This window comes from Notothenia rossii (genome assembly GCF_949606895.1).
Source record: "Notothenia rossii genome assembly, chromosome: 6".
Lineage (NCBI taxonomy): Eukaryota > Metazoa > Chordata > Actinopteri > Perciformes > Nototheniidae > Notothenia > Notothenia rossii.
In genome coordinates, this window is record NC_136909.1 from 77,298,075 (window position 1) to 77,325,501 (window position 27,427).

The 27,427-nt window shown below is 39.4% G+C and overlaps 1 protein-coding gene and 1 long non-coding RNA gene across 4 annotated transcripts in view; one reads left to right on the forward strand and one right to left on the reverse strand.

Annotated features, from left to right (window-relative positions):
* Positions 1 to 11,712: 11,712 nt before the first annotated feature.
* Positions 11,713 to 15,492, reverse strand: LOC307042657 (G-protein coupled receptor 26-like). Its single transcript, XM_079686643.1, has 3 exons — positions 14,386 to 15,492; positions 13,420 to 13,533; positions 11,713 to 12,494 (listed from the first exon to the last, which is right to left on the reverse strand). Exons 1-3 carry the CDS (start codon positions 15,054 to 15,056, stop codon positions 12,218 to 12,220), a joined length of 1,062 nt encoding a protein of 353 aa, XP_079542769.1. The 5' UTR covers positions 15,057 to 15,492; the 3' UTR covers positions 11,713 to 12,217.
* A 2,937-nt stretch (positions 15,493 to 18,429) lies between these two features.
* Positions 18,430 to 27,427, forward strand: part of LOC307045280 — an 87,504-nt gene continuing 78,506 nt past the window's right edge. The window contains exons 1-2 of one of the 3 annotated variants that reach the window (XR_013809839.1): positions 18,430 to 18,566; positions 20,473 to 20,533. This is a non-coding gene — a long non-coding RNA (uncharacterized lncRNA). Of the gene's footprint in view, positions 18,567 to 19,309; positions 19,660 to 20,472; positions 20,534 to 27,427 lie in introns of those variants that run through there. The other 2 variants (XR_013809840.1, XR_013809841.1) reach the window with 2 other exon arrangements.

Here is a 27,427-nt window from a genome sequence, read left to right on the forward strand (position 1 = left end):
TAGTTGTCAGCTGTACGTAGATCAGCAAATTGCAGACATCTGTCATTATGATTCAGAGGGATACTCAGCCCTATTAATCAAATTATAGGGTGCTCTCACTCTATTCCAATCAGACCTGATTGTGAATCAGTCTCATAACTGAAACGTCACAAACATTTGGAGATTCATATGGTCATTTTTAAACCATGATCATGACCCATTTTTACAGTTTTGACAGAAGGCTGCTATTAAAGGGGCACCACTTGTCATAATCAAATAGGGAACAAAAACTATTCGAACCAGTGTGTTTAGGTCAAAAAGGTGACTTACACCAACTGAACAGGTAACTTTTCTGCTCAAAGAAAAAGAAAAAAGGTTTAGTTTATAGCAGGACATTATGAGCCAACACAAGACTGCAGCCAGCATTAACCTGTTCAACCCTGAGCCTGTTTCTCAGGCTCGAAAATGACATTCCCAGAACAAATGACCATATCTTCCCTTCTAAAAGGGTTACATTAACAATCTTTGTTCTCCAAGTAATGATAAACCTGTGAGTTGGATGTAGAAAAGTCAGAATCAATATAGATGTTTTTTATTTTAAAGAAAATTCAGATTGAACATGGTAAAAAACTGTAAATTACTGGGGGGCCCCAGTGCTTAAGAGGTTGTTAACAACAAAACCCTCACTAGATAAGACAAAATATACCACATTTCAATATTTCAGGATTTTTGAGATATAGACGTAAAAAATGATGTGCTACATATACAGATTATTCCTTGATTGTTTATTGTTTGATATCAGAAAAAAAAAAGAGGGAAAACTATTGTTAAAAAGGCAAAACTATTAACCCAATCCAAATATTACATTCAAGGAAATGTCCTTTGAATGCAGGACATCATTGAATATGAAAAGGTGAAACACATGTGTGTTGCTGTCATAGAGTCCCAGGAATGTTTCTATATACAGTATGGAACCGCTCCAGGATTATCACCACAGTCTTTCATTGTTGTTAATATACACAGATAGTTAGGAATGTGTGCGCAAACATCCAACCCCTGTTGAACCAGCCTTGTGTTACAGATGTGCATCATGTGCACAGCAGTTTCCTCACGCTGACCCTGCAGCAGCAACAACAGTCGGCTGCATCTGAAGGCGACATGTCTGTCTTCATGCTCGCGGAGACAGAGTGAAAGAATGATGGAGACACATCTCTGCGTACTTCTGGGGCCGAGCAGAGGCAATCATTCATGGTTGAACTCTACTATGACTTCAATTTCAGTGAAAGGAAACTCATCCGGCAATCTCATTTGATTGCACAATAGAGAGGCTCGCTGCTAGGGCTCTGTTTATTTCATCCTGCTAAAATGAAAAAAGGCAACACTTTTGTGAATTGTTTTTGTAACAAAGACAAGTACATATGCTACACTATATGAAGGACAATCTGTAAAAAGACACTATTGCCACACATATGTTTACACATATTTATGCTCTACCAATACACAGGCAAATAATCAATAACAGTCTCACTGGCCAAAGCTGAATTGTTTTGAACTCTTTGTGACTAAGTGCTAATGTTTCATAATTGCTCATGCTTATCACTTCTTTCTTTTGCTCGTGTTTTCCATCTTTAAAAAACACTGTAGATTAAGGCAATAGTTGAACTGAAGCGTTAAACCATTTTGGTGAATCTGCATCGGATATCATCGCATGTTACTGCGTCGTGATGATGATATTGTGAAGTTCACGAGAGCACAGCAGTGGGGGACTCTGGAAGATTTAATTAAAGGTCGATGTTGCAAGTGTTGCTGTGCTTTAACACTCGAGGATAGATAGAAGACACTGCCGTCATTAGAGGGCTAAGTAGTGACTGAAAATAGGAGGACTTAATATTATTACACCTCAAAGTAGTTCCAGGAAACACTTTGTTCGAAGTCAATGTGCTAAATATAAGAAAATTAATACTCAAGAAAGAGAAACCATACGAAACATGAACATCCCTTCATGATGGACATGGTTAATGTTTGATCCCTGGATCCCTTAAACCAGGGGTGTCAAACTCAATTTAATCGCGGGCCACATCAGCATTATGGCTGCACTCAAAGAGCCGGTTGTAACTTATATATATATATATATATATAAGTCTGGGGCAAATAATTGCAAGTCTCTTCAGTGAGAATGTCACAAAATAATTTAAAAAGAAAAGCTGGAAAAAAAGTCAAAATCTAAAAACAGTAGTGACATTAAAAAAAAAGGAAGTGACATTCAAAAATAAAGTAACATTTAAAAAAAAGAGTCAAATTCTGAGAAAAAAGTCTAATTTGAGATGCATTACGGGACATGTAGTTTATGGGCAACGTGCTTCTGTAAATCATCATGTAACCGTATATAATAAACATATAATAATCTTTGCAAGCTCTTGTGGGGCCACAGAAAATGAAGTCACGGGCCGGATTTGGCCCCCGGGCCTTGAGTTTGACACCCCTGCTTTAAACCCTTTCAAATGTTAACCTGATAGAAGATCTGAATCATACCTAAAATGTTTACAATTGCCTTGCTGCTTTTGAGGTATATAAACATGTGTTTAAGTGGCATTTTGAATAATTTCTTCTCACTTTGACTTCTAAACCCAAATCTTCAAATGTACAACTCTTCTTTCACACACACACATCAAAGGTTACATGGCCCTGAAACCATGACAACTTGGTTATTTGTGTATTATTCTTCAGGGTTGGGCCACAGTTGTCAAGTCTGATAATATTTTGCATTCAGAGTAATAACTGAAACATATTTAAATCTCCCTACAGAAAATGTCTTCTGTAAGAAAGAGAAACTTGCAAAAATATGTCATCCCACAAATGAGCCTCCATGCCATTTTGGAAAACATCAGCAAATCACAACATGTGAAGTTTGAGCTTCCGGAAATATGTCCACCTCCGAGGTTGTGAATAGCACATTGGGGGGACATTCATACTAGTATGTTTATTGCTTAAGAGAGTACAGATAAGGTTGGGAAGGATACCAGCTGTTTTTTGTTGCTATTCGGACATAAACACAAGACAAGTACAAATTTAAGATTTAGTGACGCCAAACAAAGCATCAAGGGGATCACCATATTGAGTATTTACCAAATGTTATGATTATCCATTTAACATTTGTGGATTGCTGCCATGTCTCCCTAATGGGGATGCTACAGGAAAATCATGTTCAATGATGTTGAAATTCATCTTTGGAGTAACATGATAATCTGAGTTTTCCTCGTAGACCAAAATGGAAGATGGCTAAAAAGAGGCACTAAAACGGAAAAATAAGAAAGATAGTCACACAATAAATGTTTCTTTAGCACTGGGTGATGTTTTCAAACTTGAAATTGGTTGGATCTCTTTATTATCTGTGCCCACGCCTGTTTTGTAGCCTTTCCTGGCACACAATGGGCGAGAGGCAGCGTGTCCTCCCTACAGGTTGGCACTCTCACAAGGCTGACAAATAGACAAAGCAATCACACCTACAGTTTCCAGTTCACCTGAGCTGCATGTCTCTGGTCTGTGGGAGGAAACTGAAGCACTCAGAGGAAAACTCATGCAGACCCTGTTGAACACGAGAGCCCCAGGCCGCTGGATCTCTCTGCTGTGAAGCAACAGAGCACACTTGGTTGCACAAGGGATGAAAACTCTGCTTCTACAGATCAACCTTAGCCTTTCAGTGTTTCTTGACAACAATGTACACTTAAAAAATGCAGGATATAGATATCTTTGTCATGATTTTAGTTTGTTTGTGTATAGTTTCCTGTTTCATTTTTGAAATTCCCTTCTCCTGTCTTGACTTGTCTTCCTTCCTGTGTGTTCCCTCCTGTTTGATTGTCTTATGGGTTTTTCATGGGGTTTTTTGTTCTGATGTCATGTCTGGATTTCCCTTGTCTTCCCTGTGTCTCCTGAGTGTTCCCGGTTTCTTCTCGTTTTGTTTGTTACTTTCCCTTTTGTTCCTCCTCGCCTGCCCCTGCCGTTTTTTACGTTATACCAGATTTTAATTTAATAAAAGCTCACCTTCTGTTTGCATCCCCACACCTGCCTCCCTGTTTGTACTGCTTCTGGGTCTGCACCCTGACACCTTTACCATTTCTCTTAATATATCCTCCCTGATTTAGTCTTTTTTTAATTGCAGGAAAGGCATCTGCAGTCCCCAGGTCTCCATTGGTTATGTTTGGCAAGACGTCATTCTCCTTTTCACAGGACTTGACCCTGCTAGTTCGGTTGACCTCTGTGAAAGGGGCTTGTTCAAGTGTAACCAGAAAGTAGATGCAATGTCTCCGGATCTTTTCACTGCTGAGGTCTAACGAAATGACTTGATGGATTTTCCCTAAGCCACGGGCTCTTAGCTGGTTGAAACAATAATTGCATGAATCAGTTTTGTTCTTCGTCTTCCTGATAGATTTCCAATCCCTTCCCATTGAATTCTCTCCATTTCTTATAATGGCTCCTCCTAACATTTCTCTTTCAGATTTCCTCTGTGGTTGAAGGTATTGACTGAGTGGAGCGAGGCTGGAAAGAGACATATATGGTCACTGAGCTAAAATCACATCTTGCTGCATTTGAACGTCACTCTCCACTCACATGGCATTTGCCATTCAGAATATATTCTGTTGATATCTTTTTCTCCTACTAGCGCATGAAGTGGCGAATATCATTTGTTATAACATAACAACCTGAGTGGTGTCTTCTCCTCTGCTCTACCTTTAACCGTCTGAGCTCTAACACACCTTAAAAAAGGATTTGTCCTCCCAATGTCAGTTTAGACGTGCCCCTCTTTGGTCTCAATTATTGTCTGATGGGTGTTCTAATGGTACCTCATGTCAGAGTGGGTCTTTTTGCCAACTTTTGACACACCCAGCCTTCACTGCGGCTGACAGCAGAGTAATGAAAAAGGTGGAATCACCTGTCAGATGCGTCTCATAGCATCAGCTTAAAGCCTGAGGTCTATCAAAGGGTATTATAGCTAAATGTCACAAGGCAAAGGTACAACGCCATGTTCATTGGATGTTGGGGAAAGTGGCTGTGTAGGTAGAACTATATTAATGGTATCAAGGTAGTACTACTTACTCCACATATTGGATTTGACAAATTAAGCTGTGTGCTTTAAAACATTTCTTTTAGATATTGGGCAAAATAAAGGGATTTAATGTCACTGTTACACTGTTTAGACAAGTGAATTGATTTTGCCAAGTTGAGAGTCTGCTGCAGCGCTGCATCAATGAAGTCGGAGGCGGCTGTGTGAATACGTGCCTTGTATACCGGGCAGCACTGGTAAACATGGGCAGCATGCTAACTGGAGAAATGAAGGTCAGAAAAGACAAGACAGCATTTGTGGCACTAAGTTTGATATGAGTTGGTTTGAACAATGTGTTCAGATACAGGTTTTTTACTGCCTAAGCCTTCATACAACATGTATACATTGTGGCTTACATCACGGTGACAGATTTGTTTTAAATAACTCATCTAGGAAGTAACAGATTGAGTTTTTACAGAGTGAATCTTTTTTTTACCTTAACAAATTCTAATATATAAATGTATTCATCCCTCTGTGTATTCTACTTCAGCTGAATATTTATCATTCTGCCACCCACGCAAAGCCTGAACGAGATACAAGAAACTGAAGATTATTCTTCCTAAACCTATTTCAGCATATGATATGAAAATAGAAAATAGAAAAATGTTCATGCATTCATCATTAGTTTGTATCTAAATTACTTTGAGCTAATCTACATAAAGCCCTTAATAAATTAAACATTCTTTCAAAAATGTCTCCTCGTGGTGCTTTAATTATTGGATACCAATCAAAGGTTTCACTGGGAACCATCTGTTGTACTTCCAAATTACTAATTCAATATAACTTTCTCCAGTTACTGCGTCTTCAGATCATTTAACAGATGGTTGGAGATGACTCACCGTGAAGAGTGACACCACACACATCATGCTCTAAATTACTGTCGGCAGCAGGAACCGTAACATTACTACAGTACACTAGGCCTAGTAAATGTGATCATGCAGGATACCAATTAGTACTCTTGAGTTTTCTCTATAAGCACTCATGATGAAGCAAGAATGCCTATTGATTCACTTGGTGTTAAAACGAAATGGTTACACCTTCTATGTAGGTAGTCTGTCAAATAATTGATTATAAACTACTGCTGCTGGTTTTCAAAACACTGAATGGTTTAGGACCACATTATATTAACGATCTCTTGCATAACTATCAACCATCCAGGAGTCTCAGGTCTTCTGGGACGGGTCTGCTCTCTGTTCCAAGAATAAGAACTAAACATGGAAAAGCAGCTTTTAGCTATTAGACTATCTGGAACAAACTCCCTGAATCCTGCAGGTCCGCTGCAACTCTAACTACTTGCTTTTGATTGAGCTTTTCATATTCACACTGCAATATGGTTTTTATCCATGTATTCTATAATTGTTGTGTGTTTATTTTATTATCTATGTTTTTAAATGCCATTTTATAATGTGTTTCTGCTGTATTTCTTCTTACATTTATTTTATTTTATTTTGTAAAGCACTTTGAATTGCCTGCCTTGCCTGCCTTGCCTGCCTTGCCTGCCTTGCCCGCCTTGCCCGCCTTGCCCGCCTTGCCCGCCTTGCCCGCCTTGCCCGCCTTGCCCGCCTTGCCTGCCTTGCCTGCCTTGCCTGCCTTGCCTGCCTTGCCTGCCTTGCCTATGTTTCGTACATTTTGATTAGGGATAAGATTACAAAGAAATTAAGCATTTTTTATCCTACAACATGTTGCTGATTATCTTCCTCTGGATTTTCGCTCTTGTTGGATGCAAAGCAGCATTGCTCTGCTGTGGATTTGATATAAGAAGTGAAGCTACACTTTTAGGCACAGCCAGTGTCTCTGATTTGAAAGCCATTATACAGATGTAGAAAAAGGACTCTGTGATTGAATAAGTAATGTGTCTCTGTAAAGCCTTTCCTACACTTTCTGTCTTTCTTTATCCCTCACTATCAGTCGCTTGTGTCAAACTGACACAAAACGTACAGTCAAAACAGTTACTACATTTGAAGACTTTTATATCTACCATGTGTGCAAAACCTCTATATCTTTCAAAGCATATATTTTACTTTTAGAGTCTGCTGATCATTCTTAACCAATTGCCTAGAAAGTGGATCTTAGAGATCTTATGACTCGGCACTAATCTACTCACGTAAAGGCCATATTCGATTAGGCTCTTAAGGGACTTAAATGCTTTAAATCTGGAACAGTGCGGTGCTTAGGGTGTACAGAGTGCTGTCAGCTGATTGCTGCTTGAATGGAGATCAGGATGACTCAGATCAATTACATACACTTAAGTGTATGTGTCTACCACAAGTTAATGTGCTTGATTCTGAATTTGACTGACAAATCTGTAGGATAAAGAAATGGTCCCAACCAGGGTTAATGTGCTTTAGTGTTACTGGTGTATATTATTTGGGAGAACCTTTGCTCCAAAGCAAATTAATTAATGAAGTGAAATTGGGTATACTTTTCTGACTCTGGCCATTATTTTAACGAACGTCATCAAAACCCAAATTAATCATTTAGATGTTTAGCTACGTATAGCACGGATCGGTACAAACACCTTAACATTTAATTAACTGCCATGAAATTGTATAGAGACAGCCCCCAGAGGATGAAGCCTGTACCGTCTCAATTGATCCCCTGACCTTTTCTCCTACGACACCTTGAGGATGAAATTTTAGTTTTTTGGTGAAATATCTTAAAGGGGACCTATCATGCAAAATGCACTTTTTGATGTCTTTTATACAAAAATATGTGTCCCCGGTGTGTCAGGGAACTCACACAGCATCAGAAAATAAAACCCTCTCTCTTTTCATCCGTACCCAAATCTCTAAAAACGGTGGTACAACGGAGCTGATCCAGATTTGCGTCCGATATGACATAATATCGGAAATGTGGACCCACGGTACTATCAGAAAGTTGCTATCAGAAACAATGCCCGACTGTTTTGGACGTAATATGGTCGGTGTTTACATTAGCATCGCTAACACTCAGAGCTAACCTGTACTGGATAGCTGTGAAGAAGCTGGATATAAAAAGGAACTCACCTTGTGGTATAACCGGCAAGAGAGAAAGCCTTTGAGCTCCATACTGTTTCAGAAATAATGAATGGGTGATCTGTTTGTTATTTTGAGCAAAACACTTCATAGACATGTTTTTATATATATTTGTATATATCTGAGTAACACATGCTATTGCCTACAAATAGCATGATAGGTGCACTTTAAGATCTACAGTATTGAGTGAATTGCCAATACATCTGGAGCAGATATCCATGTTCTCCAAAGGATGAATCCCAATCTCTTTGGCTATCCACTGATCCCTCCCTCAGTGTCATCAGCAGGCTGGCATGTGGGGTTAGGAAGGAAATGGCTTAACGACTATTGAACCGGATTACAATGTAATTTTATGCAGACATGTTTTTGCTGTGACATGGAGCCTTGGAGCAGACCCTTACCCTTATGGTGGATTTGCCTGTGAATCAGGTTTTGTTCTTATCTTTTCGATAATTGACACAGTTGTGCTTTTGAAAGCTTTTTAAAAACATGTTGGATCAATGACTATAATAATCTAAAGTCCTTTAGGCTCCTCCAAATGCTAAATCAGAGGTTGGAGATTTTCCCTTGTAGGCTGTGATACCATGGAAACATTGGATAAAATACGATTGTGACAAAGAAAACAATGTTTTTACAACCCCCGCAAAAACAAATACAGCATTCCTGAACAGAAATAGATGTTCTTTTTTAATTTTCCCAGTGAGTACAGCAAGTCTTTGCTCGAGGGGTAGGGAATACTGTGACATCTGGGTCCAACATTCCCATGATTCGCATTTCATGCCTGCAGTCGGTCCCCTAGAAGAGTTATAGACAGGCCTGTCAGAGGTTAAGGATGAAGAAAACAAAAGACTGAAAGTAAATGACACCATGATACAAAATTAAAAGACATATTTGCAGTATTCATTATCACTTCATGTTTTGGTTGCTGTGATCAAGTGATTTGTGATGTTTGAACACCTGCTATGTATTCATATGATTAATGAGCAAACCTAAGAGTGCGTGCAGTGAGACGCCTTGTTTGCTCTTTTGCTGGCATTAAGAAATTAAAATAAGATAAATCAGTTTGGTTTTCTCAGTGAGTTATGGAGGATTCATTACTTATGCAGTTCAGTGTTGCTGCCACTAATTAAAAGAAGTTGCCGTGCATGGGTGGGTCCAGTTAATCTGGATGTTAATTTGACAGCCACTTACTGTCAACGCAGATATTTAAAAAATACTTATCAGAAATGCCCATTTAATTATTGAATGTTCCAGCCAGGACATGTTTGTGTGTATTGTCTGAGGTTTGCATCTGAACTGTGGCCAGTTATTTCCTCATCCATCATTTAGAGACACTATATCTTTCTTTTTGTCCAGAAAGTCTGAATTTGACATACAGACAGTGGCTGCACTGAGTCTTTGTGGCAGCATTGCATGTTATTTAAGAGACATGATGGAAAATATATTCAATGGTAAAGTAGAACATATGTTTTTGTTCATATAATTGTGCAAGTATAGCTCATGAAACACAACAGATACTTAGAATATCAAATATCAACTGAGACATTTGACAGCCTGTGATGTAGCAGGGACTACCGTTATGAGTCTGGGAGAAAACACACTTTCTCCGCGTGGGGGTTTTATTAAGTCAGCCATCGCACTCGTCTTCTCTGCCTTTTTCGTCTGCTTTCTTGTTCTTCCTACGCGCTCTGGTTTAATCACAAGGTCTGTGCAGTGTGTTTTGTGTATGGCAGGTTTGTGTCAGCCTCACCCACTCACTGAGTCTCCCAAGGAGATTAAATGAGCACACACCTCCAGACTGAGGATCCTTCCAAACTTTGTGAAGACAGTCCACTGATTGCCCTTGATTGGCGAGCACTACTGAATACGGTGATATAACAAATGCAGCTTTTGCCTTCCTTGGTGAATAATGAGAAATCTTTGATGCGTGACAAGTCATAATTGTCTCACGTTTTTGATGAAGACAGAATGAGTATTCCTTCAGGCGGTTTTATCAAAGTGGCTAAATGGTAACAGCGGTTTAAACAGAGTGGTCATGTTGGATAGAGGATAGAAATGTGGATTATGAAGAAAATGAGGAGGATGGAGGATGCAGATTTCGATATTATTTTCGTACTTTCCCAGCTGCACCAACTTGGTTAGGTAAAGCCTACTTTCCTCGCTTTTTGTTGGCTCATTTTCTTTGTATCCCACTCCCTATAAAAGCTCTACTATTAAAAAAAAGCCTTTAACTTGAAGCTCCAATGCTTTTGTGAAAAGTCTTTGTTCTGGTGCCACAGCAGCAGTGGTGGGTGGATCACATCTTAAATTATTTTCAAATGAATTATTCCTTTCCTTGACTTAATCAGCGTGGGAGGATGAAGGTGTTAAGATTTGGTACATTGTCTTTTGGAAAGCATTGTTTAAGTAAAAATAAGCTGAACTGTCTATGCATTGTTAGAAGTCAAATAGCAACAATTAATAAATGTATAAAAGACAGTCGTAGGATTTTAAAATGTCAAAATGCACAGCATTTATTGCAATATAATCACAAATGTATTTAGTTTTGACAAAAATAAATAAATGTTAAGCCTTTTAAAGGCTTCACTGTTACGGTAAAATAAAAACACAACATCCTGATTTGCCAATTTTTTCAAAATGTATCATTTCTACACCCCAGACATTGCATAGCCGCTCACACGGCATGAGCTGGAATGTTAATTACACATCACTGGATAGTTGCTACAACATTCAAATAATATTCACCCTGTTTTGCCCAATGCAACAGTACAATGAGGCAGTATTACAAAATAAACATTACCTATACTTTTCTTACAATATGACCAAACTGCATAACACACTAAACCACTCTTAACCACAGTACAGAATAGCAAGAAAACAACATGATGTGAAGGTTTGGTCTGTTGTGTTGTTGTGCTTGGATTAAATCAGAGAGCTCATAGCTTAAAAGGCACTTTAGAACTCAGGCCTCACAGCTACGACAGACAGTCATTTCAATTAAACCATCAGTGCGGCGCATAAAACATGACTAAATTACCATCTATTTTATAGCATCCATTCCCTTTATCCAGCCAGAGAATCAACATTGAGGTCAGAGGTTACACTTGAATTTAAATATTCAGCCATTCTGTTCAGGTGGGATGTAAAACATTGTTTATATGATGTGAATATCCTTATATACTTGAGGTAATGAAAATACTCTTGGGTTTATTCACGTGGTAATGCCGTACTGATTTGATCTAACCTTGAAGCATCAGAGAATGGTAATAGTTAAGACCTGCTAAAATATTCAGGGTTACAAGCTCCTGTGTCCTGACATTTGGAGATGGGGCTACACTCCTGTTAACATCTGGATCGAGTCTTTAAAGACATAATTACCAAATGAGTCACCAAAGGGTTACTTTACATGGTACACAAAGTATTTGAAACACATTTACCAGTATGCTACAAAATGATCGCATTAGAAACGTTCAATCTTTGCGGACAGTATTACACTTTATTACAATCTACAAATACGTCCTAGAAAATGGTCCATCTATACTTCTTTAAAGGGTATTCTATATTACCGAATATATACATATATATATATATATATATATATATATATATATATATATATATATATATATATATATATATTACTTCCTTGTTCCTTGCATGCTGGGCATTGTAGTTTATTTGGTGTTAATATTCTGTACACAGTCCTGCTGCTGTAAATATCGATGCCCATTTTCTACAAAGTCCCTTTTACTACTGTTTTAAAGAACGGTTTTAAAATAACTGTGTGAACAGCTAAACGTTTTGCCTTTTTCATACCCAATATTTATTTATGACCTATTTTTAAAGAATGATATATTCTGTAGGTACACATTAGCTTGGTTTGCCACAGGCTGCTGGGGACATCGTGTTGGTGGTTTTTTATCTTTTCATTGTATTTGTTGACAATAAGAAAAATGCGTAATGTTGAAGGCCTTTTCTTTTAACAAATAATTTGGTAATGGTGTGCCCTGATGTTACACCATCAAAAGAGATCAATTATGTTGATTTTCTCATGAACTGAGTTCAACTTAAAGTAACATCTAACATCAAAGACCCATAGCCCGGTAGAGTGTCTCTGTGACCTTCACGGGCACACTGGTTTGTTGGCAGTAGGTTGGATGTTGTTGGTCGTGTTGGAGTTTTTTTGGCACCACGCTGCAGTGTTCTCCATCCTGAGGGAGGAGGAGTTGAGTGGACTCCTCTTTAGGACTTTGTTAGCCAGCAGGTTGCAGGTCTTCCTGTACTGGTGACGCAGCAGAGAATAGACAAACGGGTCGCTGGCTGCCTTGCTGTAGGCCAAACATTTGGACAGCACGCCCCAGTGAGGACTTATAGGCCACGGGGAGAAGAGCTCTACAATTCTACCTCAAATAAAGACAAAAAGAGACAAATAAAGTCAAACACTATCCATGCAAGCCTTTTCTCAGATAAGTGCAAGTGGTGTGGAAGACTGCTAAAGCAAATGACCGTCACCCTCCCTCAGTGCTGTGATATTTTGTTTAAAAGTCATTTCACTTCAATGAAATGTCAACACTTCTGTAGGAAATCTGAACTGAGTGGTGTTAAATTCTGGACTTCTTCCTTGTTAAAATCCTTTCACACCAATTTCAGTGCCTGACACATCTTAAGTCCTAAATCAAATTAAGGACAAAAGGGAAAAGCAACAGGAGCTTTGTTATGTCTTTAATCCATCTTCTTAATTAGCGTGATCTCCTTAAGTCTAACATGTCTCACCACCACACTGTTCCTAATGCGCTTCCTTTTTATTTCCAAAGCACAATTCGAACAGCTTCTGACAGGTTGCCACCGCTAATACTGGGACTAATACTAATGAGAGCCAGTGATACCATCTCTGACTCATTTGCTATCTTCCTCTTTCCCTGCCTCTCTCCCTCCTGTGTATTTACCCAGTTCTGAAGACTCAGTGACAAGGATTAGAAACGTGTGTAGAACCAAGAAACTGTGAGATTATGAAAAGGAGGCAGTTAAATATTTGACAAGATAACAAGACAGCATAGAAAATCATTATCACCTTCTGTTTTCAGACGATAAGACAAGCACATTAGCAAGAACAAGGTAAGTGAAACCCACAGTCACTCTTTCCAAATCGAATTAAAAAAAAATCCTGGGAGAGTTATTTTTGAAGCTGAAAAAACTAAAATTAATCATAGATAAATGACAAAATGTGCAGAATTAAACTAGTTAAATCCCCTTGAGACTGTTTGTAAAACAAAACTCCCTATAAACCCCCTAACACTATATACAATAAGATACATTTCTGCTCACCTTGTAATGACGTAGGGGGTGAAACACACCACAAATGTGCCGATGAAAGTACTGATCTTCTTGATGGCCCTCTGCCTCCTCTGCCTCTGCTCATCCAAGCATTTCTGGCGAACACTGCGAAAGCACACATGCACCATTATCTACCCAGGAGGCATAATCAGAGACATGCAAACATAATGAAGCAGTCCATGGAGAAAAACATGTGGGATGGACGTGAAGAAAGTGGTGAACTGTGCCCTGTTATCTCTGATGATTACACTGAATTTCACACTGCGCAGGTATCAAATATGTAAATGTGAAAGAGCAATTCAAAGTTTAATTATTTGACTAAATCAAGATGGATGGCAAATGATTGAAGTGCAAAACAAAGCGGAAGGTCTTGCTGACCTTAATGGGACAATTGGGACATGCTAATGTGAAGTTCAACCATCATCAGTGGAGGACTTTGTATATTCATGTGTAGCCTGAAGAGGAATGCCCCAGAAAGTTGTATGCATTCTGTGTTTTAAAGGAGTTAAAAGTATATTGACAGTATATTAATGCAAATAACATACATAACCAAACACTTTGATTATAATTAAATTGTACAATAATTAAAATACAATAATTAAAATAACCTTTTGATTTAATATAATGAATAATTTGCAGTGCAATAATCTGGGGTGACATTTCTCTGATCATTTGTCTAACAAACTTCCCCAAAAAGGATATATTTTGAATGAAGAAGGGAAAGGAAATGCTTATTTTTCAATCTATTAACTAATCCACTGAGCACTGTTTACTAGTTAAATAAGAGAAATTACAACAACATCCTCTGCTGTTGGTCATTATGTGTCTCTTAAGCGCACATTATGTCTGCATGTTCTGATTTTGGCAAAGTATCAAAATGTTCCTTCTGAAAGGATTCACAGGACAAAAAGTAAAGGCAAAGGTACAATGTATTACACTTAATCGATTTATGTTTACCTGGGGTGAATATCCACAAGCAGCAACAACGTCTGCATGGTGATCACGTCTATGCGTTTACAGTGAAACCGTGCAACTTTCAGCACTTTCAGGTAGGTTACACACAGCACGATCAGCGTGAGGAGGAAAGTGAGAGAGTGCAAAGCCACGGTAAAGATGATGAACTGCGTCCCGGCTGCCCTCGCCCTGACATTGCAGAGAGTGCACGATGCGTAAAGGTGATGGTACCCAACCCAGGAGCGACAGGTGGCCACCATGGAGAAGCAAAGCGAGTGTATCCACGTGTATGCCAACGCTAACACTGCATCCCGGTGCCGTATTCTTGAGTGGTAGCTCAAAGGGAACACCACCGCCACCCATCTATCGATGCTGAGAGCTGCCATGCTGAGCATGGAGTTAGTGGTGAGAAAAGTGTCGAGGAAACCCACAATTTGGCAGAAGTCGCTGCCTCCGGGATGGCCCGTGGTGATGAGCCCGATCAGAGTTAGTGGCATGTTGGACACGCTTAGCAACAGGTTGCAAAACGTCAGGTTGAGAATAAACAGACCAGGTACCTGTTTGCGGATCTCCGGGTCGTAAAGAAAGCAGATCAGCACCACAACGTTTGACAGCAACGATACGATAATAATCCCCAAAACCAAAACGGAAGCAACTATGTCCGCCGCGTCCATCGTGCTTCCTCTAAAATATCCAGACTTTTCATGAGAACATCCGCAGTCCTGATGCGAACTGTCATCGTGAGTTGCAGTCACACCATATTTGTGTCCTACACATAGCCATGCTTACCCTCCCCAGGCTCCCAATGTCTTCAATAATTGAAGCGGTACCCCAAACAGCCTCCATGCAATCTCAGGGAATTCATAGAGGATGCCCACCAGATCACAAAGAGGATATTTGGAAGTCTGTTTCATGAATGGGGTTCAGCAGGAGTTTTTGTGTGGCGCTGCAGTGATCTTGAAGCCCCTCTGTTGCCTCTGGTCTCACAGCTCAGGGTTCCCTGGCTGCGCAATTGCGCATTGACACGATGGCGTCTCTGAAAAAGACATGAAAGTACTACGATTTCTGTATCTATTTATATTGTCTTCTCTGTCAGAGTAAAAATCACGTTGATGCACCCCTGTTTAAAAATAGCTTGTTAGTGCAATAAATAGAAGCACGACGCATGATTGCGTATCTGGCTGATGTCACGAACATCACGTTGAACACAGCATATTTGATGTAAAACGTGCAAATAATACACTGTAACCTAGATCAAGCTCATGGCAAGTCAGTGTCTGGATACAAAGAATAACTATCGTCACTTTATACTGCAATACGTCCCAGCAGCAAACACTTACAGTTTAATCCACAGCTCAGATATCATTGCGACAGACAGGGAGACCCAGAGCCTCATCAGTGCAACGTTCAAAGTCTTATGGTGATTTAAAAGGATGCAATGAAGCTGGAGTTCCCCATCCAGCTCATTAGCTACTGCAGAACCACCGCCACTGGTTACATTACATTATGAGTAAGATATCATTTCTCATCTATAGCTGAGAAATGGGTGTCAAAACTAATCACCAAACATTTAGATAAAGGTTTCGCTCCACTGTACCATCCTTGATAAACACAATTTCTTGAGTTTTGACGATTTTAAGTCTTTTAAAAGTATATGCTTTTTTATATAAATGTTTACATGGACCTTAGGGGAATTCATCCACAAAAAACACACTGGACGCTGCACTAGGTCAGAAACCAGTGTCTGTGAGGTACAGAATATAGCCTCCCAACGGGATTGTCACTCTCAATAGCTTTAAAGGTCAACTCAAAGAATGGTTGAGAAACAAACAGACGTGCAATCACCGCTAAATGCACTTTATGTAGCTCTTGTATCATCTCTTGCACTTTATATGTTGTTGCTGCTATATTGTACTGCCATGCGGTACTTGTGTATGCTGCTCTTGCTCTTTTTGCATATCATGTATTCATTTTTTGCTATGTTTATAAATGTCATGTTCTTATATGTTGTATGTCAGGGACTATGGATGGAAATGAGCTCAAAGCTAAAATCCGGCATATTTACACTTGAAGCATTATTTGTCTTATGTGTGCATTAATGTGCATTGTCCCTATTCAAATAAACGATTAAATAAATAAATAACCCTAACCCCCAGCAGGTAGGTCATACTGTGATTTTCTGGCTCATGACCTAAACACATGCTGATACTAGTGTGTGTGTGTGTGTGTGTGTGTGTGTGTGTGTGTGTGTGTGTGTGTGTGTGTGTGTGTGTGTGTGTGTGTGTGTGTGTGTGTGTGGTGTGTGTGTGTCTGTCTATGGTGTGTGTATGTGCTTGCGTGTGTGTGTGTGTGTTTGTGTGTGTGTGTGTGTGTGTGTGTGTGTGTGTGTGTATGTGTGTGTGTGTGTGTGTGTGTGTGTGTGTGTGTGTGTGTGTGAGAGTGAGTGTGAGAGTGAGCGTGAGTGTGTCAGTGAAATTGAGGACTAAATCGTAGGCTAGGGGCCATAAGACATACATACTGTAGGCAGTTGTGGTAAAAGCGTTTTTTATAAGTCCTATATTAAAAATAATAGATAACATGCGCAACATAAGTGGGCTTTTATGAACTAAATGTGCCCCTGAACCAGCCAAAGCCCTGTACCTGCTGCCAGAATTGTTTTTGTTTTAGTGATACTTAGCAGTACTTCCGAATTCATGACTTAAAGCAATTCTGTATTAATGCATGGCATAAAGTATTTGATTAATTATCATTATTTCGATAGTGTATATGTTGTTTTTAACGCGCTTGGCTCAAAAGGACGCTGCAATGTCAATGTGGAAGAACTGCGCATGCGCAATGAAGCGAGAGAGACATCTGTACCCAATTTGACCGGTGATGCAGGTGTCTTGATTGGCTGATTTGCACGAGTAAGTGTTTGTTTAAAATAAGATAGTTAGTGAGTTCACTCTGAACAAAGTGTATTATCTTTAGCACACATTTAAAATACTTTTTATAAAAATGTTAGATTTAACATCTTAACGCGAGGATATTGTTCAACCAAACCACTAGCAGACAGTCTCAGATTAAACTAGAGAATGCAATTCCTGAAGAAATTGCTAGTGGGAATGCTTTATGCTGAACATTTGATGCTAAACTGCTATGCTGAAATGTAATGTGTAAGAAGAAAGTGAAGAATTTAGATTAAAATGATACATGAACAGTGGGGGCTTGAATGTGTGATGAGAGAAGAAAAGAAAGTAAAAAGGCTTGGAAAAGTTGCAGAATATTTGAACTGCAAACTTGTGAACTAACTTGATGGCGAATGATCTGTCGCCATGGCAACGGCATTTGAAGACACCCCTTAATACGCTTAGATGTGTTAATGGCTGCATCGTTACCAAACCTGTGAAGTTTTGGGCTGTTTGGAGTATTTTCACTGAAGTTTTTTGAAAACCGTTTTTCAAGCAAGCATTGTGTTGCCATGGCAACGGCATTTGAAGAAATCTCAAAACTGTCCCGTAGATGTCTTCATGGCTGGACTGTTAGTACACATGTGAACTTTGAGCACTTTTTAAACATTTTCATAGGAGTTATAGCGACATCATCTTTTATGGCGAGGGATACGTTTCCATGGAAACGGCTTATGGTTAGATCTCAGATTTGGCGTAGAGCTGTTGAGGCATGGACCGGTGATATACAAGTGAAGATTGGGGGACGATTGGACCGTGTCGATTGGATTTACAGCCACATCGTTTTTCATGGCGAGTGGTCCGTCGCCATGGCAACGGCATTTGATGACACCCCATACTACGCTTAGATGCGTTGATGGCTGCATCGTTACCAAACCTGTGAAGTTCTAGGCTGTTATGAGTATTTTCACTGAAGTTATGAGAAAACCGTGTTTCAAGGCGACCATTGTGTTGCCATGGCAACGGCATTTGAAGAAATCTCAAAACTGTCCTGTAGATGTCTTCACGGCTAGTTAGCACACTGCTATCTGAATTCTGCTGCTCTGAGCATGTCAGTTGGAGTGATGACATCATCGTTTTCCATTACACAGGTGTTTATAGTTGAGCTAACGAGCTCTGTAGAGATCAAAGGCTTCATTGTTCGGAATGAGAGATAAACCTCTTACATGTGAACGTTTTGTGGAAGAACCGTAACAGATATCTTTGAAATTTCAAAACGTGAAGCATGTCAAGGAAGTTGAGTATCTGAAGTGTAATTTTTGTGTAGTTTCGGGTTAATAATGTGGCCTTTTTGGCAGTTTAACTAAAGGTGTGCGGCTGCTGCCGAGAGGAAATATCTGCCTGAAATTACAATGGGGTTTAATGGAGGAATGTTGAATGTTTTTGTCACTTCATGCCCTCAAAAAGCATTTTGTTTAATTTTTTTTGCTTAATTATTTGTCATTTTTCAAGCTACGAGATGTTTTCCTACGTTTTTCATGATAAATTATGTCTCAGGAATGTAGGGTTTGGGAATTATGGCAGTTTAAAAAAAAAATATGAATGCGAATTTCAAGCTGTCCTCCACTCTAGCTGTGACATTACACACTCTAGTTAATGTTAAAATGTGAAGAAAACCTCTAAAACAAGGTCTGAACAATGTTTAATATCTCTAAAAGCAAGAATCAGATTTAAAAGTTGTTTTACACGAATTATGTCAGAAAGATGTGTAACATTTTAAAGTTGGAATGAGATTTCTGAGTGAAAGTATGAATGAACAGTTAGCAGTTGAAGTCGCATGAAGATTTGTTGAAGTCTGACGATTTCCTCCATTGACTTCAATGTTAAAAATGTGATGTATTATGGGATGTATCTCTGGAATTCTGAAAGTTATGAATGAGAAAAGTAATAGCAATCGATTCCCGACCGAGCTAAACATTTTGATGTTGGAACGGAGTTTCTGCGATGTTCAATGCGGGAGGAGAAGAGGGCCAAAATAACCCGGCGGAATAATATTACAAATGTTGTCCGTAGAAGAACAGTTAGTTGGAATGCTGTTAACAGCATTCCCACTAAACTAGTGCCTGTGCTTCTCCGTGGAAAAAATGGCTAACTGCTTGTCAAAAAGACGCTACACACGTGTTTGTCGGAAGGGATGCTAGCCTGCTGTTAAACAATAGACTTTCAGGAGTTTAAGCGTCTTTCTGACAAAATTACCGTCCATGAACGCCGCACGTTCACACAACGTGGTGAAGTTTCGTAAACATGCCGGCTAGCCAAACAGCTAGCTAATTTGAACACATACAGACATGGAGCTGGCCAGCGTCTGACTCCACGATAAGGAGAAAAGGTAGGATTCATCTGGAAAATGTGAAATGGCTCAGTATGTCAATAAGTGTAGTTTTCAGGGTTTCCACACCCAATCCTAGCGTTTAACATCAGGGGATCATCACTATATTAAATATTTAACATAACACAGTTTTGTGCTACAAAAGTTTTAAAAATAGATATTTATATAAAATTAATATCTTAATATAACTAGGCTACACTAGACACAAAGAACATTCCTCTTCCAATGGGATTGTATTGCTTCTTCACATGGTATTTTAATGGAACATGGTATATGAATCGCTGTAAAATGAAAGCCAATGCAAAGAATATTTTTGTATTTTTTTTGTATTTAAATATTCAAGTAAAAATACATTCAAAACTCCTCAGTAATGAAACTAAAAGAGACCAATTAAGTGTATTAATCTTTCCAGTGCCAACATTTGGAACATCTATGCCACAGATAATAACAAATCATATGGCTCTGCACATTCATCCTTCAGAGTATCCTTGCTGATAGCTAAACAACTGTTCTAAAGTGTGATGCTCTAAGCTTTCTTCATATGACTCTGCTCTTTAAAGATAATATGATTCCCACTTTTAGACATGCCCCGTGTTCAATAGCAAATAGTGCTTCAGTGGTTTCAGTAACTGCTGTTTAGTGAAAACGCTGCTAAAATACTTTTCCCAATTAAAAAAACCCACAACAACAAACAAGATGCCAGATGATAGGATGCATACATTTCTTTGCCAGACTGTTTATTAATTGTCAAGCAAGCAGTGACTAGTGTATAGTATAGATATAGATTATAAAAGCATTTTGTATTTGTTCCAGATCAGGTGTCATGTCTGAGACGGAGTTTGTTGATCACGTTGATGATGGGAGCAGCAGTACTGTAAGTCATTTGTTTTAGTCCTGTAATCAGTGTAATGTTCTATGTTAGTAGATGGTGCTAAACAAAACTGAAATCACAAAATGAGACTTTTTAGTGAAAACTGAGGTATATGAGCATTACATTAGTTAAAAAGCTCCCACCTTACTTCAAATACAGGATAGACTCATTTACCACTGTCACAGACCACTATAGATTTTCAGCTCCAAAGATTTCAATTAACATGCCCAATGGTATCACCAGGAAAAGATGAAAGTAAAAATTACTCATATGCAAAAAGTGATTGGTCTCAGATTAGTTCTAGGACGAAATCATGGATATGATCTATTGTGTTTGATGGAAAGAGATTTCTTCTCGGTCCGGCTACTAGGACAAGAGAAACCAGTCTATCTGTTGTAACAGTGGTCACGTGTGCAGCTGTCTAGCCATCCTATAAATTGTCAGTAATGACAAATTGCCAATAATGGCTGTGCAGATTTTCTAATTAATTCCAGAGATAGAGAGAGGCCCTTTTACTTCTGCCCTTTCCACAAAGTAAAGGAACAGCCAAACTACATCGGGTGTTTTTTTTTTTTTACACATCATTGAGTCTCTGCAGTCCTCCCATAGATAGTTTAAAGTTCAACTTAATGTGCTCTCCGACTTTGAGTTAATGAGGTGAAAGGTTACAGACACACACAGCCATATGTATAATCCTCCAAAAGGCTCTGCAGACACTAGTTACGTGTTTTTAATTATTTACATTTCCAGAAATTCTATTTTAAATTAATTTATACACTTAAAAAAACAAAACATTTTTATAACTGTTCCACTTGAAAGATTTGGAAAATCAAACTAGATTATAAATTATTGTTTGCTGCTAAGTGTATGCTGCTGTGCTGCGTAGCTTTCATTCATTGATAATGACATATTGCGTTCTGGCTCAGTACATGTGTTTGTTGCTAAGGGATGCCAGTGAGCTAGTTTGGGCTGTTTTTGGCTTCTGCTGGCTTCTGCTTTTGCGGTTCATATTCAATTCAATGATGAATATGAATTATTGGCAGTTATGGCTTATGCATGCAGGCCGTGCTGCTGGCTGTTGGCTATGATGATAAATCTCTATTTATGTGCAACCTCTGTGTATTCATTTCCAGTAGTACATTTTGAGCAGTGCATCTAATATCTAAAGTGATACATTTGAAAACAATTCTGGCTAATTTTTGTCCCTTTTACCCTGGGAATTTTGAGTTGTCGTGGGATTTTCTATTAACTAATTCAATCTTATTCAGACTGAATTATAATGATTTTGCTGCTTGGTGGCAGCAGAACATTTCTGATGAACTATATTCCCCCATACATTTGTTTTTTGTGAACGTGGAAAAACATTGCCTTTTTTACCTTCATGTAGCAAACATTAAGGAACTTTGTCATTCTTATGGGGCCGTGTTTCAGGTGATTTGATGATGAATGTACAGTGTTTCCCCTAGGTTTACTGGCTTGGCAGGGTGCTGCTCGGGTACCCCCCCAATGATGGCCCAACATTTTTTTTCGAGGCAACCAATTTTCTTTTTATCCTCTGGAGCAGAGAGAGGAGCTGTGGATTATTGATATCGTACAGTAACAAAGTATTTGTACATTAAAAAGTAATAAAGTACAGTGTTACACTGTACTGTATTACTTTTATTCAAACTGTATTCCCTTCTTATCATGTAGCCTACACTTCTTCCTTTCATTGATATATTTAAATCACCTGACTACAGCATATAACATACCTGCTGCAACCCTGTGCTGTTGCTGCTGCTGCTTCTCTCTGCCTCATCCTCTATCGCTGGAGGCAGCTCCACCTCATCTGATCTCTGATATGAAAGCAATCGTGTTCTGATCATATTGAGCTATTGGTGTGAGTCTAACATTAAACAAGCAGTCTGCTTGTCATACATTGCTGACGATACATTTTAAGTGGCAATTTGCCACGCAGCGCCCCGCCAAGACAATGGTAGGGGAAACACTGATGTATGTCTCCTTTTTAGCGTGTTTTGCGCACCATCAGCACCTGGAAAATATCTTACTATCTTATCTAGCTCCTACATCTTCCACTATGTTTATTTTCTATAGTTGCTAACTTTTTATTCACGACATTAGAATTAGAATATTTTAGTCGAAAACAGCTGCTGGTACTGTAAATGTTGTAGAAGAGAGATAACACCTCTACCTTGTTTTGTATTCTAAAGCCTTTTCAAAACTGTTTGAATAAAGTGAAAATAGAGGGTGGTCGAGCTGAAAGCAAGGCTGTTTGTGTTTGTTCCTGAAACATTGACATGGGAGAGGGTTCACTTTTCCATGGGTCAGGGATAACAAGCATAAGGACAAGCAGCATAAAGTTGTCAATTTAACAATTTGAGCCTGGTCTCACAATCAAGTTGTTATCAACTGCAAGTTCTGCTAACAAAGCAATATTGTAGTTCTGGTGCTTTTATGTGGGTTTTTCTTCCTTTTACAGAATCACTCTTATATACATGTGAACAGCTTACTTCCTACACTCGGTGTTCTTCTCATTATATACAAAATCAATTTCATCTTGTATTTACTGTAGATCTGAAGGCTGTGTCTTTTTCTGTTGGCTGAGCCTCAAATTGCTTGTTGTATCTTGGCTGTACATACATTCTCGCAGAGATTCCAGGCTCAGTTAATCGTGTTCGCCCATCTGCTTTGATGTCCTTTTTCTGGTAATGAGTGTGACATTGCTGTACACAAGCATGACAGTAAGCAACTGAAGGTAGTTATTTAGTTTAACGAAGTGGGAGTGAGAGGTCATCCTGCACATCAGGACCTTCAGAAACTGGGCATGTGTGTTCGGTCATTAAACGCGTGTGTATGTGCTGCATTTTCCTGGAACTGACATTTATTCTCACATTATTGCTTCTATAATGGTGTTTGTGTGTGGGTCCCTAAACTTAGATTATTGCGGGGATTATTTTTTACAAGGACAATATATCTGTATCTCCTGATTTGAAAAAGGAACAAGTTGGAAAAACATCCTCATGAGCGTGTTAAAGCAAATACTGCGTACAGTGTTCATGATGCAGGGCATTGCTAGCAATAGATGACTCGTGCCTGTGGCTGAATAAACACACGCCTAGCTGCATCCCCAACTGGCTCGTGCACAATTTCAGAGGCTGTCTTTTCACATTATTCTTTGTTTGTTTAGTGCTTGGACAGCCGTCTCACTTCTGTAGAGCAAGGTTCCCCGTTCTCACATACATGGCCCATCTGCTCGTCCGTGTCATGATTCATGCTTTCATACGTTGATCTGGTGACTCAGAGGAGCAACAGATACATCTTAAGCATGCAAGTAGCCAATGTTTCTGCATTTCAGTTATGTTGTATGCATAGTCTTTGAAGTCAAACTACAAACAAGGTTATTCATTTTGTATTGCAACTAATTCAGTTGCTCTCTATGGGTCCCTTTTTTAATAATGAACACACATACTATATTATTCTAATGTATAATTTAGCTTGTCTGAGCCCAAGCTTTTATAATGTAGGTGTGGAATTTTCAATTTCAGACTTACATTAAAATTAAACACCTCAGAAAAACTGGACTGACCCTTAAATTAACACATCAACCTTTCTATCCCTGGCTGAGCTGGCTGCCCTCCCCAGGGGTTACTATGTCTCCGATAACAAGGCTTATGCTCCACTTCCTTTTTAAGTCGGCCAAATCATTAGGCTATAAATGACTTAAATCCATCACCTGTCAATGCCTCAACAGTCTTGAGAGGCAAATGTTCTGCTCTGTTTGGGCTTGGTTGTACACTTTTAGGAATAAAATAGTTTGCCTTCTTCATTTGTTGATGTGGAATGATGTTTTCTAGTCTACACAGCACTAGAAGTAATGGGATTAAGAGGGGAAAGAGGATAACCTAATGGGACGTATTCGTACAGCTGGTACTTAGATCAGGGGTGGGGAACCTTTTTCCTCTCAAGGGCCATTTCAATTTTTCCAACATCCTCCGAGGGCCGTACAAATTATTGACGTCTGCTTAAAAATACTAAAATCACAGCCCATTCATTTCGCCTTTCTTCCATGCGGTGCAGAGAAAAAGCAACCCCTTAATCCAGATATCGTACCATAACTCGCACAATGCACTAGCACCCCCCCCCCCCACCCCCACCCCCTTGTTGACAATTAACTAGCGGTACCGAGTTGGGCCGGTCGCCCGGGCTGATTTTGAGTCCCAGTCCGCCCCTGGTTGAAGCGCAACTTGATACCAAACATCTCAACTCAGTATCTTCCTTGCCTCTGAACATTGAATACCAAAAAGTCATGAAGGCAGCGTGAGAATACATTTGAACGAATGGCTGTTGCTGGTTCACTGACTCATCACACCTCATCACACCTGATTGAAATCTCAGTTTGAGGCCTCAGCGTGGTGGAAGGAAGTCACTGCAACCCCTTTGCTTGGTTCACTTAAAGCTCTTTTACACCACTTGCCAACATGTACAAGGTCCCTTTGAGCTGTATCTAATCCTCATTTTTCACAGGGCTGGCTGTGCCTTTGGGATCAATTTGGGGTTCAGCATTTTGATACTTGACATGCTGACTGGAGGAGCCTACTGTCTGATTAGACCAGCTCCATCTCCTGAACCATTGTGGCAGTGGCTCCAATAATTACAGCCCACTGTCTGTGGGTGGGGGGGGGGGATCTGTCCGTCCCTTGCTCCCCTCTCAGTGTTGACTGCCGCTGCTACATTTCATTACACTCACAGGCAGCTTTTTAAGGACACGCTGACAGCAGGAGAAAAAGCTTAAAATTATGTTTTTACCACTTTCTCAATCTTCTCAGTTCCTTATGATGTGACAGAAATACAGATATCAGCCATTCATGTTGGCAGAAACTGTAACAAATGAATTTGTCATGTATTTTTAATCTTTATGTAGTATTGAACCAGCTAAAGACTTTTGATATGATGCTTCCCTCTAGTGGATGTGAAAAGATGTGCAATAAAGAACTGCTTTTAAATATTAACTTTAAGAGATGTTATAGTTGTAGTTAATAAGAAATGCAACGATTGAATATGATTTAATTTTCAAATTGTTAATAAGGAGCTAAATAATTGTTATACTCAACTATTGAGGTTATGGCTATTTAGTTGTTTTCATAATGATTACAATTATTGATTTCCACATGTGATAATTTAACATCCCTCTACCTAACACTTGATATTAACAGATTACAAAGACAGGAAATGACAGGGGGAATGTATTTGTTGAAGCACATCTGGTCCTTGTAGTGGTCATTTCCTGTGTTAACCAGAGGAGGGCACTCTCTGCTCTCTGTACTCTGGGCCAGCTGAACCTGCTGGAGGTGAGCTGATGGCTGTGTGCTGTCTGAGCTGTCAGCACTCATTAGTGCTGTCTCATTAAAGTGATGTCAGTGGCACTCAATTACCAGTTAAATGAACAGCTGCCCTGCCTCGGGGCCAAGTCAACGACACCGACAGGTCAGGGAGGTCTGCAGGTTAACCGGCTATGAGCAGGAACAGAGAACAACCTCTTGTTTGTTTGTTTTTCTCAAACGGTGGAAAAACTGTTCAATAACAACTTTATTACTGGCTTGTGTTTCTGCTCTAAACTTTCTATCGAACGAGCACTGCAGGGAGTAAAACCGCTACTGTGTTTTTAATGCTTCTGAAAATATAATAACAGTGTATATATAATATAAAGAGTCAGAGCAAAATCCACTTTCTTACTTAACACCAACAAAGACGCTCAGTCTAAAGAGAGATGGTTTTATTAATATTTTACCCTTTTAATATTTATCTCTATTTATTTGTTTGAATACATTTATCACAGATGGACTATGTGTTCCATATGCCGCTAACAAACATTGGTGTACATGACTGCTTTATATTGAAGTTAAGATTTTTCTAACAGTAGACACTCTTTGCCATGTGGGGGCACCAGTGTCTGAATTTGCCCTATTTGGCTTTGACATACAGTAGGATGTTGGTGTAAATAAAATTGTGATTTAAAATAGCTTTAAAAAGAATGTTGACTCTGGTGCTAGTCCCTCATCGCTTGTGTTTGAAACCTATGTGCTTTTAACAAACCCCTCAAAAGAAATGTCGCAGAAAGCATTCAATCTTTTGGTCTCATACACTGAAGGCCAACCACACTTTGGCTCTTTTACCGTCATCCCCTTCCTCTCCCTCGGCTCCTTGTGACCCGACACATGCTCCACCTCAGACAGCCACTCGGCTAGACCAGGATCTGATTGGTATTAGGGGTCAAAACCACGATATCCCCCATTTGCCTTTCCCCATTAATGGCCTATTTAGCGTGCTGCCGATGGCAGTAAAGAGATAGCTGGGCTTTTATACCTTCTGACTGGATATATTAGCAGGTAATGTCCTTAAAGAGGATTAGCGGATGGAAAGAGAGGAAAGGAGAAAGAGAAGGAGAGTGGCTGAAAGCGCCGTAGGGATGGCATGGCAGCAAATGGAGAGGTGATAGCAGGGAGGACAGGAGAGCTTATGCTGCTTGTGCTGCCTCTGGCTATGGAGAGGGATTAGTGTCCACTGTGGATCCTCCAGTATCCGGAGGCTTGTTGAGTCATAGCTGTTTAATTGTTAGCATTTGATGTATGTAGGAAAAATAAACCTTTCTTCCACATATGAGCATTGAAGAAGCGGTTATAATATTGAGCTGTCTCCTCTTTTAAACGCACTTAATTAGACAAATCACTTCAATTCAAGTCAATAAGTAGTTAATGCACTACTGGTCTTTTCGTGGTTCACTTTTGGTTCTGATCCCTTGCAGTCAGTAAAGAATGTTCCATGGGTCGAGGTCAAGGGTCCCAAAAAAAAATAAAAATAAAACCTTGTTGACTGTGTTCAGCAATTACCCTGCTTCCG

Excerpts from the sequence above, each read along its gene's own strand:
- LOC307042657 (XM_079686643.1), bottom strand. The coding sequence starts at position 15,056 with ATGGACGCGGCGGACATAGTTGCTTCCGTTTTGGTTTTGGGGATTATT. Across the intron at positions 13,534-14,385 it reads CTTGTGGATATTCACCCCAG|TGTTCGCCAGAAATGCTTGG; the intron begins GTAAACATAAAT and ends GTGCTTTCGCAG. Across the intron at positions 12,495-13,419 it reads ACCCCCTACGTCATTACAAG|AATTGTAGAGCTCTTCTCCC; the intron begins GTGAGCAGAAAT and ends TATTTGAGGTAG.